Genomic DNA, 15,422 nt, shown 5'->3' with positions numbered 1-15,422 from the left:
GTGGAGATGGTCACTGGGGCAACTCACTGCCTTACAAAAACTCCTCTGGGCAGGGGCCCCTTCCTCCTTCTGTCTGCAAATGCAGCTTGCAGCGAGGGCATGGCTAACCAATTGCAGGAACCTATGCCTGAAGAAGGGTGATTGCGTCCAAAAGCTTGCTAGGAACTTTTCCCCAAGTACTCAGTTGATCTAATAAAAGATACCACATCTACTCAAATAACCTTGCCCGATTGCAGGAACAGCACTCAGGAACGTTGAGCAGGACACTGGACATCTGGACCAAGTAGTTTACCCCAAAAGAGGGTTGGCCCTTGCCCCCGTGCCCTGAGATGGGGCTGGAGCCAGGCCAGCAGTGATGCAGGCAGAGCACTTCCACCAGGGGGCACTGGTGTGGCCCATCATTGCCCCCCTGTGGCTGCAGCCAGCAGCCAGCCAAACCCACAGGTACCAGGCTGGCAGCAGGGCCAGACTGCTGCTGCTTGGCACCCTGCTCTCTCTGAGACAGCAGGGCCTCCCTGGGCATCTTTACCAGTTACAAAGAATACTCAGACCCTAGCAGGCAAGGAGAGCAGGTCGTGGTATATCTTTCCCTGCAAGGCAGCACTGGGAGCAGTTCTATTTCCCTGGCAGGCACTGAGATCCCAGGAATGAAGACTCATTTCTGCACTCTCTGATTAAGACAAAGGGGGAGCTGGACAGGCACCACAGGCAAGGTGCCCTGCCTGGCAGCTCCATCTGCACCTGCCCAGACAGGCCCCTTCCTCTGCCAGCCACAGGCCAGGAGAGCTTTGTTGCTGGCCCCTGTTGTTGCTGTGCTGGGGCAGGCCCCAGCCCTGGACTCAGTGCCTTCACATCAAGGTTTTTTTTTTTTTTTAATTTCATGCCTCAGGCCAAATTAGCCAAATCAGTTCTGAATTCTATCGACTGAGCAGAGCTCGGTAGTTCAAGTCTGTGTGGCACTACCACCTGGGGCTTCAGATACTCCTAAATCTATGGCAGACATCCTATGTGCAGGCCCCACGCTTGGAGAACTTGGAGTTCAGATGCTCCCAAGTCTCACTTTCCCTTAGTCAAAAAACCAAAGCAAGCTTGGGAGAAATCCTCCATCTCCATAAAAATAAAACATGTAACCAAGATCCTCCCATTGGGAGGCTATAGTAGATTCTTATAGGGGTGCCTGCCCACAGTGCATTGGACGAGTCTCCACTCTTAACTACACAAAGACATTCAAGGTGATCTTGGCCCACAAAAGGCCGAAATCCCACATGCAAGCCCCTGTGCAGGAACCACACTTGATCTGGGCCAAAAGGCTGAGAAGCGATTGAGAAGGGCACAGGAAAAGAAAGTGCTGCAGCTGCTGGATCCCCAGGGAGTCCCAGAGCAGGGGTAGTGAGACCAGCTCAACCAATTGGATCATGGGAGGTTGGAAGTGATGTGCCATATGCAGATTCCTACATCCTGACTGGCTGCCACCCACAGCAGCACCCTCCACCCCACATCTCCATAGTGCGTGCTGTCTTCTGTGGCACCAGACTGGCCAGTAGGGCAGCAGTTCAAGGGACTTCTTTGCATGGTCTCAGGAAGCGGCAGGATCTGGTGGCACACCCACTGGCTTACTGTGATGAGCTAGTGCTCCTTTTGCTGCACCAGCCCCTTGCGCCTCCCCCCCCACCCACTCACCATGGCTGTGGGAGGGCCAGGAAGGTGATTTGCATATGGCTTTCCCTTTATGTTGCATGCATGGCCCTGGATGCTCCTTTTGCCCATGTCTGCCCCCCATGCCACCCTCTGAGCCCCAAGGACTCTGCATCATATCCCAAGGCAGTCCCTGCAAGCACAGGGCAGGGGCATCCTGGGACTTACTGGCGCCTTGGCTGGCATGCTGGCAGCCACGCTTCTCGCCTGTGCTGGACTGGCTGGAGTTGCAGGAGTCATAGTTGGACAAGGTGCTGGTGGGTGACCCGATGTCAAAGTGAGCCTGCTGAGCCGACATAGTGGTGTTGGGCGATGACATGCCTGAGTCAGGCTGCTTGAGCTCCAGATCAGCAGAGGGGTCACGGGACAGGACACGGTGCTCCATGCTCTGCAGGTCCAACAGGCACTGTGTTAAGTCCTGATAAGTTCTGCCCAGTGGCTCTTCTACCTGGAATCTGCTGTCCTGTCTTATTGCCAGCAGAAGGACCTGGGAGCACCTCTCCACTTGGCCCCCAAGTGAAACAGCTGTGGAGTCCATGCACTCCATTAGTGTGGGTGCACACAGGACCAGGGAGGGTCCAGCTCAGAGATACCTGAAAGCCCCAAGAAAGTGCTTTATCACTCAGGTCTGGGAGTCAGGACCTGAGCCAGGGCATGTGGTGCAGGGGTCTGGATAAAGGAGTTTGGAGTCACAGGGGCATGGCTACACTGATTGTCCCTATGCTGGGCCCTGGGAGTCAGGCATGTGGATTTGTAAGTGGGTGAATGAAGAGTGAGACTAGCATCTCCTTTCCCTAAACAATTTCCATATCTGTGAGCAGCCCAGCCCTCTTCCAGCTGTGACTGCCCCCTTCCATCTCAGCAGCTGACCCCAGGGTGAGCCTGCCAGCCCCTGTCTGGCTGCAGCCCCTACAGGAGGAGCTCTCTGGCCTATTCCTGAAGCTCCCTGCCCCCCCCGCCCCCGAGCTGGGAGATGGGACTCATGCTGCCCCTGCTTCTGACTCACTGGGTCATTTTGTGCTTGTGGGCCTGCTGTGGTGCAAACACTTGTTGAGCTCATTGCAAACTGCAGCCCTGCTCTCCCTTGGGGCCATTGCAGGCATCCTAGCTATTCAGGGCATCCCAGCTGCATTCATTACCTGGTGGCTCCAGCTGCCAGGTGTTCACCAGTTCTCATAATGAAGGAGCCCAAGGGAACACCATTCTGGGACAGGGCATCCCTTGAGCCCCAGTCTGTCAGAGTTGAGTGGTAGCAGGAAACACAAACCCAGGGCTGCTCAGCTGCAGCCTAATGACCTGCACCCTCCCCTGCAGCACAGCAGGGCCCGGCTTCTGGAGTGTGAGTGGTATACACCAACCTCTAGCAACTGCCTCCAGGTACCATTTTGCCGAATGCTGTCAGCAAGGCACTGGCAGATCAGCTGCACTGGGTATCATGAAAGCCAAGGAACAGAATGGGCTGGCAGAAACCCAGTGAAGGACAGTGCTGTGCACTGCACCCGCAGCCTGCTGCCCCCTGGATCACCATGCTGAGTGGGCTTGTCCCCACCTCCTTTCTGCTCTGGCTTTTCCCCCCCATTCCCAGTGTAGCACCTGCCCTATGCCCAGCCCAGCTGGGAGTTAGGAAGGTGTTGGCAGCATGCCCTACCATGTTCTCAACAGTGCGGAGGTACTTGGCACAGTGGTTGTGCCCATTGTAGTCAGCGAGATCGGCAGCTGTATAGCCATCATGGTCCCGCACCCCCAGGTTAACGCCATTCACAACGAGGATCTGGCAGCACTGGAAGGAGATGACAAGAGGAACAACTGGATAAGGGAGGGCCCAGCAGGACACCTGCCTTCAGGCTGTCACCCAAGGCAGTGTGAGACTAGGCCCTGCTGTGAGAATGCTGCATGCAGGCAGGTCCACACCATTGCACTACAGAGGGTAGAGCTGTTGTTCCAAGGCACGATGTCCCCATCCCTCCCACCCCTCCCCTGCCTTGCCCTGCCAGAGGCTTTTCCCTGCAGACGGCCCAACACCACCCATCCATCCCTCATGCAGGCCCTTGTGCTCTCCAGAGCCCAGGTGCTCTTAGGACAGGCCTGTCCCCATCCCCCAGCATGGCTGTGTCCCCACCCCTGCCCTGCTGACCTCCAGCTCCCCATTCTCAGCTGCATCATGCAAGGGCGTGCCACCCCAGGTGTCGGTGCAGATCTCGCCCCCATGCAGTAGGAGCCAGCTCAGCACTTTGGCATGGCCACGGCTGGCCGCGAAGTGCATGGCAGTGGCACCATCGTCATCCTGCTCCGAGAGGCTGATGTCCGTGAAGCTCATCTGTGAAAGGCCAGAGGGCAGGCAGGGGAGAGGGTGAGTGGCTTGGGACCATCTGGGTGGGTAACACAGCAAGCCGCCCACAAATGCACTAGTCTCAGGGGGAGCCAAGCCCCAGGGGTTTTCCCTCATTCTCCATAAGACTCCCTGAATAGGAGCCTGCCCACAGTAAGACCAAAGGCCCCATCCCTCCTAGAGCCTAGACCTTAGGGGACACTCAGAAGTGGGAGGCTGGTGTCCAGACCTCAGTGCACTCTTCCACCAGCCAGCCTCATGGCCTGTGCTGCCTAGGTGGGCACTCACCAGCCAGACGATGACCGTGTTGTGGCCCATCTGGGCGGCAGCATGCAGGGGGGTCATCCCATCATTGGCGCGTGTGTGGGGATCAGCCGCACAGTCCTTCACCAAGTACTGGACAGTCTCCAGGTGGCCTTCCTGGCAGGCTAGGTAGAGGGGTGTGGCACCATTCTTGGTCTGTGCACTAACCGTGCTGCAATGAGAGCAGGGCAGGCTGGCAGTGGGTTGTCTGGCACCCTGCATTGCCCCTTCCCCCTACCTGGTCCACCTCAGCCAGTCACACTGACAAGCCCCTGTGCACAATGTACCAGTGCAGCATGCCAGGCACCTCCTCATGACCAGCTACCTAGAGTAAGAGCCTCCTACAGCTGCCAGCTTGTGGAACTGCATCTTCAGCTCAGGCAGTGCGGGGTGTGCTCTGGGTGACAAGGGACATTCCTGCCCATCCCACCACAGGGAGCTAAACAAGAGCCATGGTGCTGGGTAGGGCATGGGATCAGCTCAGCACTGTTGAGCACCCCTGGGCCCTGCAGGGTATGGGTGCTAATTACCACTGGGACAACCTCATGGAGTGCCTCTCCACCCTGCTCTGCTCCCCCAGCACTCAGCACACTCCCTGCTTGGTCACACACTCTGCAGCAGGTCACAGTTAATCAGGGCACTTAGGCTAATCTTCTCCCTCCCTCTGGCTGCCTTTGGACGCTGCCATTTAGCAGCATTGTTCAGTAAGCAGCTTAGGCACCAATAAACACAGGGAGGTGGCAGCAGGCCCCGCTCACTGGAGACAAGGGAAGAGGTAAAATGGAAGGGGTGTTTGTATGAAGCAGGAGGCCAGTCTGGTACGGCAGGAGTGGGGCAGCTGGGGCCTGGTGAGGGGGCTGAGACTGAAGGTGTGAAGGCAGGGCATGCCTACTGAAGGCAGTTAAGCAGGTAATACAGACAAGGAGCCAGGTCTGCCCTCACATCCTGCCCTGGGCTCTGTGGGCTCATTGGCTGGGACACAGGGCAGACAGACCCCTTTTCCAGCACCAAAGAGGCCATGCAATACAGAGCAGCAAAGAACTCTAGGTCAAGTCCTTGGTGCTGAAATTCCTGGGGCTCAGCTGAGCCCTACCGATCACAACTCAGCCCTGGGGCTGAGCCTGTCAGACAGGCAGGTGCACTCAGCTCCTGCTCCTTCTGCTTTTGGCTCACCAGGGGTTGCCCACTCTATATAAGATTGTTTAATATTTCATTCTGAAAGAGCAAGAAACACTTCAGGGTGTTCTCAAATATGTCCCAGCCCCTTAATAATTGATCCTGTCATTCTGAGATGCTGGCAGCCACAGCCTTCCCCTCCTTACAGACCACCCCACACCCCAGTGCCTGCCACTCACCTGCTCTCAGAGCTGCCTCTGCCTAGTGCTTTAGCAGTCAGGTGCCAGACCACGTAAGTGAGACCTGAGCACTGTGCTGGAACAACTGTGCCATGGGCACTGCACTGGGGGCTGCCCCAGTGCCCAGTCTGAAAGCAGAGAGACAGGGAGTACCCAGACCCAGCAGTGGGGCTGGAGGCCCAGGGCAGGAGGAGTAGGGAGGGACCCCTGGCCTTGTGCCTGTCAGCCTCTGCCTGGTAATTGTAGAACAGATAATAGCACTTGACTTGATTACCTGCTAATTACAGGAATGGTTGCATATTTAAGCTCATAATTAGTGGTTTTCCAACTCCAGAACAAGGCAATGGGTTGTTAATCAATTTCAGTAAGGCAGCTTGGAGCTGTGGGATCCCCTCCCGGTGGCCATGTGGGCAAAGTGCTGGGCCAGATGGTGGGGCCTCAGGATTGGCCCCAGTGGTCTCTGCACCAGCTGCTGGCTCTAACTGGAGGGATCTGGACTGTCTGATATACCTGGCTGGTACAAGCCCTTCAGAGCCACCCCATGGACCCTGGATTGTGGGTTCACCCTGCTCAGGGAGAGCCTGGGCCCAGACCTCTCACTGCAGGCATCTGGAGGGGCTATGCCTGTGGTACACAGTGGCAGTGACAGTGGAACCAGACCTGGGAATCAAACAGTCCTGCTGCCTCAGCTTAACAGGCCACAGACCCTAGCCAGGTTGTGTAGCACTGCCAAGCACCACAGGCTCCATCTGGGGCTAAGCTCCACAGTGTTCCTATGGCTGGAATGCAAGCGATGCAGCCATGTGAGCTGGAGAGGGCTGGGAGCAGGCACTGCTAGTGCCCGAGGGAGCTGAGGAGGGCTTCAGCAAGGAGCTTTGGGCAACTATGGTTAATGCACTGCTCAGGTCCAGGGGCTGCTGGACCCAGCCCCTGTGCTTGAGCGCTGTAGTGGAGACATGGCTGTACAGCGCTACCCCTCGGTGATGCCCTCCTTCTGGAACATCAGCATGCTCCCTTACAGGTTGGAGCCGCTCTTGCTTCTAGCCCCCAGGCCTGCTGCCATCCTGATAAGCTATATCTCCACACCCCATTGGGGACATGCCAGCAGCTGAAGCTTGCTATTGCTACACAATTTACAGCCTGTCCCTTCTCCCAAGCTCAGTGGCCCCGCTTAAATCATCACTCCCCAGATCTGCTCTATTGTGTTGGGGCTCAGATAGCACCAAAGGCGCCAGGACAATGCTGCCTGTCACTGCAGTGGGTGACAGTGGTGGGGCCAAGACCCAAGCAAGTGGTGGGGTTAGCACTGTCCCACCAGCAAAGGGGCTTGTAGCACGGTGGGACAGGCAGGTGCATGTCAAGGAGCTGAGGCCTCTCCACTGAAGGCTGCTGCTGCCTATGGACCATAGCTTAAGACTCAAGTGTGCAGAGCTGGGGGGCATCCCCAGGACTAAGGGCATCTGCAGTTGAGGGGATTCTTACCTGCCCCAGGCACTCACCCCAGCTGTAAATGGGAAGGGCAGAAGTGCTGGAAGCCCTCCTGAGCCTTCCTGGCTGCCTCTGTTAACTTGGACATGCACCATGTTCTCAGCCCTAGGGCCCAGGGGTGGTGGTGCTGCCTCCAGCCAGAGCTGACATGCTTGTAACTGCCAGGGGAGAGTGTCTGAGACTGTAGTCCCCAGACAGGAGAGGGAGCAACCCACACTGGGTCTGTGGAGCTAGACTTATGCTGTGGCTCAGCCTGCAGCTCCCCAGGAACTCAACCTCCTCCCTGCACTCTGCTGAGATTTGGCCTTACACTTTCCCTCAACTCAGGCTGTGCCCCTTGTCCTGCCATCACCCCTGGCCCTGGAGCCTAAGGTCTGCATTCCTCTAGCCTAGTGCCAGCTGGAGTCTCAACTTTGGTGCCAGGGATACTGCATGGAGCTAGGGAAAGGGCAGCTGCAGAAACTGAAGGAAACTACTGGCGAGATAGACAGACAGGAAGTTGCAAGGGAAGGCAGGGAGTTTGCACTGAGTTCTCCTGCAGAGGGTCACTGCTTATCCTTTGGCCTGGCAGCAGGCTTTGCAATGGTCCCTCTACACCCTCCTGACTCACCAGACCGACTGGCTGCAGGGATGCAGAGCAAGAGCCCTGCCTCCTGTGTGTCTGTATTAGTTTCCCCAGACTAGCTGACAAGAGGTTGGCTGCTGCTGGTTGCTATAGCAATCCCAACAAACAATGCAGGATGGAAAACGGCACTGGTTACCATTGATTGCCATTCGCCAAGCTGATTAAGAATTAATAAGGCAAAGCCTGTGGCAGTGATCAGGTTTAAGAGATGCAGATTAGGGGCAGTATTAGGAGTGCTGCAGAGAATGTCCTCAGCCTTGCCCAGATGGAGCCTCCAGTGGCTGGCGTCCATCAGCCTGTCAGCCGTAGGCCACTGTTGTCCATAATGCCAATTACATTAATTTAGCCACTAAGGTTTAATACAGTCTGCAGGCCTGGCCACAACATGTGGATAAAAGGTGGCTAGTGGCTGGATAGGCAAGGTTACTTTCATGCCACTTTGGCCAGTACCCACCTGTTGGCTGCAATGAGTGGCTCATGATGTGGCATGATCTGCACAAGGAACAGCTTTGCAGGGGGGTACCAGGGAGAGGGAAGGGATCCAGTAGAGACAGGGGGAACCTTTGGCCCATGTCTAGGCCTAAATGGACTAGAGGTTTGCTCAGTGGCAGGACCCTCAGGGATGGATGCTACATAAACACCATGGGGAACTGGCCAATGCCATGTGAGTAGTTGGCCACAGAATTCTGCAGTGCCTGGCTCTCCAGCACACAGGCACCTGGACCAAGCACAGGGAAGCCAGTAATAAGCAAGAAGCCAGCCAGCCAGAGCTCACAGTGGCCAGTAACCTGGCCCCTGCTGCGAAGGCTTCATCCTGTGCAATGGGACAGGTGGAGGAGATGCCAGGATCCCTAGCAAAGGCACTCAGGCAGCGCAGGCCCAGGGGACCAGAAGAAAGCTGTTATATATTGACTACCTTGTGCTGTCCTGGGGAATGCCCCTAGTTCCAGCCAAGTCCAGGGGCTGGACAGCCTCATCTGCACGTGCTTGGCTCAGACCTGTGGGAGTGCAGCCACAACCTGGCCTGCAGGGAGTGTACTCCATCCTTACACCACTGTTCCATGAGAGCCAGACTGCATGTGCATGTTCCCCACAAAGCCAGGGCCTGGGCTGCTCCTGTGGCAGTGCCTCTTGGTTGCCAGGAGCTGCTATGGCCCTGTTCACAAGGTTTTTGTGCATGGAGTCACAAAGGTAAGGAATAAACTTGGAACATGTTGCACTGTGGAGGCTACATGCAGGCAAGAATGCTACACTTGAGCAAGGGAGAGTTGGAAAGGTGTATTAGGGCGGGGCCCACTCACTGTTAGGGGCTGCATCCTGTGTAGGCAGTTCTCCTAAGCCCGCACAGCTCAGCTTCCATGAGACAATAGCCAGGAAGTAGGGAAACTCATTTGCCTGTGCTGCCAGCACTTTCTCTCCCAGCACCCAGGTAGCCTGAAGGAGAAGGGGCAAGCACTCACCCTGCACACCAAAAGGTGAGAAACAGGGATGCAACACAAGGCAAAAAGCATGAGAAGCACAGGAGCCATGGGCAGAGGAACAAACTGAGGTGGGTAGGAGAATGTATGGGGAACCCCAAATGAGAGGGGCCTGGAACTATCTCCCACAATTGGCAGCCTGCATTCTAGCATTCCTTACATTTTAAGGCTTTGCAACCAGATCTTTCAGTTTAACACAGTTATTTTTGCTACCTTCTCCACTCCCCCCCAGGTACACACACACACACTCTCACTTGCACTTCTAAGTTGAACTAATGCTGCAGTAGCCATATCCTGCCAGGTAGCTGGTACCTGCAGGATCAGAGATAGAATTTCAAAGGGCTGAAATGGAGCCCGCCTCATGCAGCAAGCAGGAGGTTCTGTGAACAGAGAGATCTTACCCAGGAGTAAATAATTCATGGGATTTCTTAACTAAAGAGGGCAGGTGAGCACAGCAAAAGTAACTGCAGGAGACGCATAAAATTAAACCACGCCAGGTCTGTGACTCAGATGTAGTTAATTAAAAGCCTGCTTAGCAAAATTCCAGGCCCCATTCTCTGCTGGGCTCATTGGCTGGGGGTCCAGGAGAGCTCTTCCCAGTGCTCAGCAGGGTTTCTGTCCTGTCACTCATGTAGGCTTTGCTGGGTATCCTGCAACTAAACTAACTCTGCCCCCCACCCCCCAACCCCAAGCTGACAAGGAATATTGAGCTGTTACATGCTTCCAGCATGCAAGGTGTGAGCTTTGTTTGCAACAGCCACCCTGCACTGAAGTGACTCTGCAGCACTTGTCTCTTTCTCCAGTTTGCCCCTTCCTCTGTGCATGCTCCCCTGTGGCCTGAGCATTAACCCTTCATCCACACATGCCTCCTCCCTGAGATACTGTAGTCTCTTTAGTTTCCATGTATTTACCTGTAGGGGCTAGTCTGCTCAGAAGGGTCTGATTGTAAAAGGAAGCAGCATGGAGGGTGGGGTGGAGAGGGTCTCTGCTGCAAAGTCTGCTTGGTGGTGTCCCCATGCAAGCCCAGGCATGCAGGCAGGTGAGTCCCTGGTAGCCCCACTCCCAGCCCATGGGAACACTGACTGGAGTGCTATGACAGAAACTATGGATTGACCAGCTCAAGGCATGAGTAACAGCTTCTCTCCCCAGTCCATGGTTTGCAAGTATGCCTGCTCTGTGTGAGCAGGAACAGGTGTGTATGACCACAGTTGAACAGTCCATGGCTGCTCCAAGGGCTGCATGCCATCGAGGCTGTTTTGTAGTTATACAAGTGTCCAGCAGTGGCACAGGGACAGGAATGACTGGGGCAACTGCAGTCATGGGTTAGGATTGTAAACCAGGGGTCTGAGGTGCCTGGACAATAAAGAGCTGTACTTGTGTGAGGGCAGCCAAGGTAAAACCCTTGTGTTATGACATCTGCCCTTCAGCCCCTACCTGCAGTGCATGAGGTGGAACTGGAATGTCCATGTTCATGATGAAGACAGGAACCTTTGGACATATTCCTTTGCCTCAAAAGCAGGATCATGCATTCTCTATCAGGCAGCAGAACTAAAGTGATCATGGGACTCTGTTGCCAGGAGCTCTGCCTGGGCCTTGTCTAGTTATTAGACTCTAATACCCTCTGGCATCCCTTTCTGTATTTTCCACCTCTTCACCACAGCCCTGGTGCTCAGAGCAACAGGAGGGGGCAGGGAGCAGGAGGGGGCCTCGAGAGGCCAGCAGGCTGCAGGACATGGGTCAGGGGCTGTCACTAGCACTGCAGATCAGGCAGCAATGGAAGTGACTGTAACACTGACAGTGACAAGGAAAGGGAATGAACCCCAAATCACGGCTTGGACTAAGGGACTGCAATTGGGTTAGGGAAGGGCAGTGAGTGGGGGCGTGGGGGTTCAGGGGAGTTATATATAGTTATATATATAACTATATATAACTATATATATATACTTAAAAAAAAAAAGATTAGGTCCTACACTATACATAACACCTCTTCCTGGTCAAGGCCTCAGCTAACCAGTAGCTGTGGGCTGTTTCACACCCAATCCCCAAGAGAGTAACCCCCTAAAAGTATCTCTCCAGAAATCAGGGCACTCTGAAAACTCACACATGACCCCATTGACAGCAGTCAGCTGATGCTAGGAGAAGCAGGACACAAAAACTCACAGAAAAGAGGCTGCAGGATGGGGTGGCCTGGGAGCAGGAGTATGGGGGACAGGATGAGACTAGCTTTCCTCCCCACCTCCTCCCAACTTCAACCACTAGAGAGAAGATGGTACCAGAATGACCCAGCAATAAACTCAACATCTGTTGATCTCTATTTGTATTTCCAAAGCACCTGTCATCATAACAGCTAGGCTGGGAATGACCCAGGTGCTGGGCCTGGGTGATGGCTGGGTGCTGTGCAGCCAAGCACCCTTAGCACTGCCTGTGCACTATACCTGCCCACGCTGCCTGGCCTTTCCCCTGGATTAACATAGGGAGCCCCTCTGGCATCTGAGGTCTGCGAATGCTCCAGCCCTGCTTGGTGCTGTGGGTTGCCACTTCAGCCTCCCAGCCAGCTTTTGAGTACGCTCTGCTTTTTCTGCAAGGAGCCAGCCTGGGGCATCAAATGGCTGAGCCAGGTCCAGCTAAAACCCCCAAGTAGCCCTGGGAAAACTGGTGAGTTTAGCCACTAGCGGTCTCCATCTCCAGCTGGCAAAGGGACACTTGGTACATGATTTTTCAAGACACCCCCCTCTCCCCCCACCCGGGGTGGGATGGGGAACAGACAGTGACAGTGAAGAGGACATTGAGACAACCAGATCAGAAGACAGCGATGAGGACAGCAGCAGCAACAGCAGCAGTGTTCAACGAAACACTTCAACGAAAGCGACAGTGAATGTACTGAGTTTTAAACCCAGTACTTGGGGACCAGAATAAGAGACAGGGGGATTGAGGAAAACAATGTCTAGCAGACAGGTGTGCGGGAGAGCCATTCTGCAGCTGCATATATTGTAACAGGTGTGCATGTTTTCCTCTGGTGGGTTAAGGAGGTAATGAACAGGGACTAGAAGGTGTATATATCTATATCTATTACTTTTATATACATAAGACATATATTTTTACACAAAAAAGAGGCCACACTGCTTGGCCTCTCCCCTGGATTAACACAGGAAGCCACTCTGTGCAGCTGAGGTCTGTGCATGCTCCAGCCCCACTTGGTGCTGGGGGTTGCCACCTCAGCCTCCCAGCCAGCCAGCCTTGGAGTGAGCTCTGCTTTTTCTGCAAGGAGCCAGCCTGGGGCATCAAATGGCTGAGCCAGGTCCAGCCAAAACCCCCAAGTAGCCCTGGGAAAACTGGTGAGCTTAGCCAGTAGTGGTCTTCATCTCCAGCACATTTGGTAAGTGCCTTACTGCAAGCAACAGGCTTTGTATTTGTGGGTCAGGCTAGAGCTAAGTGGACACAGTTGGCTTTGCTCTTCCTGTGGCCTGGGGGCTGCCTGATTTGAGGTGCTGTGGCTGAAGGAGAGGCTTGTGGCCACAGACACAGTGCTGAGTGCCCATAACACCATTCCCATCAACCATTTGGCTTCTTCTTTTCCTTGTCCATTTGCTTAGATTTTGGGTGCTTCCTGGCTCTTCCTAGGACAATATAATGTGTACGTGGGACACTGATTACCATGAGGGTTATTAATAACCCTGTTCTGCTGCCCATCATGGAAAGCAGCTTAGAGCTTGGTAATCTGCTGGGTATAGCTCCCCAGGTTTAATTGACCTGCTTCCCTCACCCCTGATGACATTATACCTGTTCCTTGCTGTAGGTTTGGCCTAGGCACCCACCACCCCAGCAGGCTGGACAGGGGTCTCAGTGCATCCCACCCTGAACTTGGAGGCTGCTCAGAGGGCAGTTCTCCCTGTCCCTTTGGGATGGCTGTCTTAAGTATTGTAATCACTGAGTATTATATTAAACCCTGAAGCTCATGGGGAATGCATGTCTTTTTGGGCCTTGGGCTGTCTGCCCACAGGGGAATGCCACCCCACTATAGATGTGGGCATGACTCCATGGAGCTAAGGGGGCTGGTGCCAGCAAGGAATATAGTCTGGCTTCTGGCTGGCATCCTGGGTCAATAGTGGAGGCCTGGGGGTGCATGGCCCCCTTATGAGCCAATGTTCCTGCTATGCTGCAACCAAGTGGGCATGGGCATCTCTGCACATGTTTGAGCAGCCCTGTCTCTCCAGTAGGCAGGCTGAGCCATTTACATAACAAGAGCTCAGACAAAAGTGGCTGTGTTATCACTAGCTCCAAGAGCCCTGTGAACAAACCCTCATCAGCACTGGCTGCAACAGGGAGCCATATTTCCATCAGAAGTTAATGCGCAGCCTTGCCCCCTTTGTTGCCAGGATAATGGAGAGCAGGCACTTGCTTCCCTGCTGTGATAAAGCTGTCATAGCAAGAGAAAGCACTGGTGTTACAAATGAGAGCCAGGCTGACAGCAGCCTCCGCAGGCTGCATCCCTGAGGTGTCCTATGGAAGTGATATGGGCTGCCCCACTCTGCTAGCAGTGCAGAGCCTGCAGAGGCATGGGCAGGAAAGCAACTTTGTTCTCCCCAGAAAACCCACCCCCTAAATAAAGCTACTCATTGACAAGGCCCAGGGCTGGGGCCAGCAAGTGATTTGGTTTGGTACAGCAAGGAATTTGAAGAGTCTACATAACACTTGAAAATTAAAACAGCAAAGAAAACCAAGTGGGCAGTATGGTAATGAACTGATGCCAGCCATGCACTGGGCCTATCTCCTTTCTCGAGCCCTCATCTAGAGGATGCAACTTTAGGAGTGTTTTATGCCCAGTTTGTACAAGCACAACTTAGGCAGCAGGTGCCAGGAGGCAGACAACCAGCTCCTACACCTAGAACCTCCTACATTATCGTGCACAGACAACCAATTTCTAGGGGCCAAACAATAGCTAACACCCTCAAGTCAATATTTACAGGTGCAAATTGGTTCTGCCTTCCCATCAACCATTCACAATCATGTCACAGAATCATAGAATGAAGGACCTGCAAGATCATCAAGTCCAGTCCCCTGCCATGGGCAGGAACGTATTGGGCTCAAACCAGCTCAACAAGGTACTTATCCAGCCTCATCTTGAACACATCCAAGGATGGTGACTGCACCACCTCTGCCAGCAGTGTGTTCCAGATTCTGGTAACCCTTACAGAAAACAAGTTTTTTCTTATGTCCAGCCTAAATTTTCCCTCAGTTAGCTTGTGCCCATTGGCCCTCATCCTCCCTTGAAGTGCCTTCCTGAAGAATTGCTCCCCTAGATCTTGATGCTCACCCCTAATATACTTATAGGTGGCTATCAAGTCACTTCTCAGTCTTCTCTTACTCAGACTGAATAGGCCCAGTTCCTGGAGTCTCTCCTCCTAGGGCCTATCCTCCAGGCCCCTAATCATACGGATGGCCCTCCTTTGTTAGCTAGAGTTTCCCACCTGCTTCAGCAACAAGGCCCCTCCTTCAACAAAGCCACAGCTAAGGCCTGTGAGATGAGATCCTCAAAGCAAATACTAAGAACCCTCTGCTATGCAGGAAAGCCCCTGGCATGCTTTCCTTGCACTCAAACAGCAGCAGGAAGCAGGTAATATGCAAAAAGGGGAGTCTTCTCAGCACACTTGCAACTTTCCAAGAAGCTGCAGCCGTTGCTCAGCAAATCAACAATGCTACAAGGCAGGAGGGCAAAAGTACAAAACTGTGAGAGGCTTTTAGCCATGTGGAAACTGCAACTTGTAGTCTGGGGCCACCTCTGTTATGCATAAATTGAAGGCCAGAATGCCCAAGTCCCCCTAGCTATTCTAACCCAGGCAACAAACACAAAAGAACAAAGAATGAATACCGTACTCCCCTCCCTCCCCCCCCTGCACCTGCAAACACACGCACACACATACACATACACACAAGAAGGGAATTCCTCTTACCTTGGAGAGTGTCCCAAGAGAAGTCGCAGTGAAGGGAAGTCTCCTTTGGCTGCAGCATAGTGAACAGGCAAGGCTCCTGTGTCTGTGGCTGCCAGGGTGTCGCTGCCTCCAAAGCGCAGCAGCCAGTCTATTACTTCGTGGTGACCAAAGCGGGCTGCGAGGTGCAGGACAGTGGCACCAGAACTGTCTGTGTCCTGC

The 15,422-nt window shown here is 54.1% G+C and overlaps 1 protein-coding gene across 1 annotated transcript in view; it reads right to left on the bottom strand.

Moving 5' to 3' along the window:
- The window catches only part of ESPN (espin), a 45,680-nt gene that overhangs the window by 23,750 nt on the left and 6,508 nt on the right, over positions 1-15,422 (bottom strand). The window contains exons 2-6 of the mRNA XM_025206420.1: positions 15,225-15,418; positions 4,313-4,499; positions 3,830-4,012; positions 3,344-3,475; positions 1,864-2,083 (exon numbers count right to left, since the gene is read on the bottom strand). Coding sequence (XP_025062205.1) covers positions 1,864-2,083; positions 3,344-3,475; positions 3,830-4,012; positions 4,313-4,499; positions 15,225-15,418 — 916 coding nt within the window. The remainder of the gene's footprint in view (positions 1-1,863; positions 2,084-3,343; positions 3,476-3,829; positions 4,013-4,312; positions 4,500-15,224; positions 15,419-15,422) is intronic.

The sequence above is a fragment of the Alligator sinensis genome, unplaced genomic scaffold, assembly GCF_000455745.1.
Source record: "Alligator sinensis unplaced genomic scaffold, ASM45574v1 scaffold322_1, whole genome shotgun sequence".
NCBI lineage: Eukaryota > Metazoa > Chordata > Crocodylia > Alligatoridae > Alligator > Alligator sinensis.
This window is presented reverse-complemented; position numbering and strand designations above follow the sequence as displayed.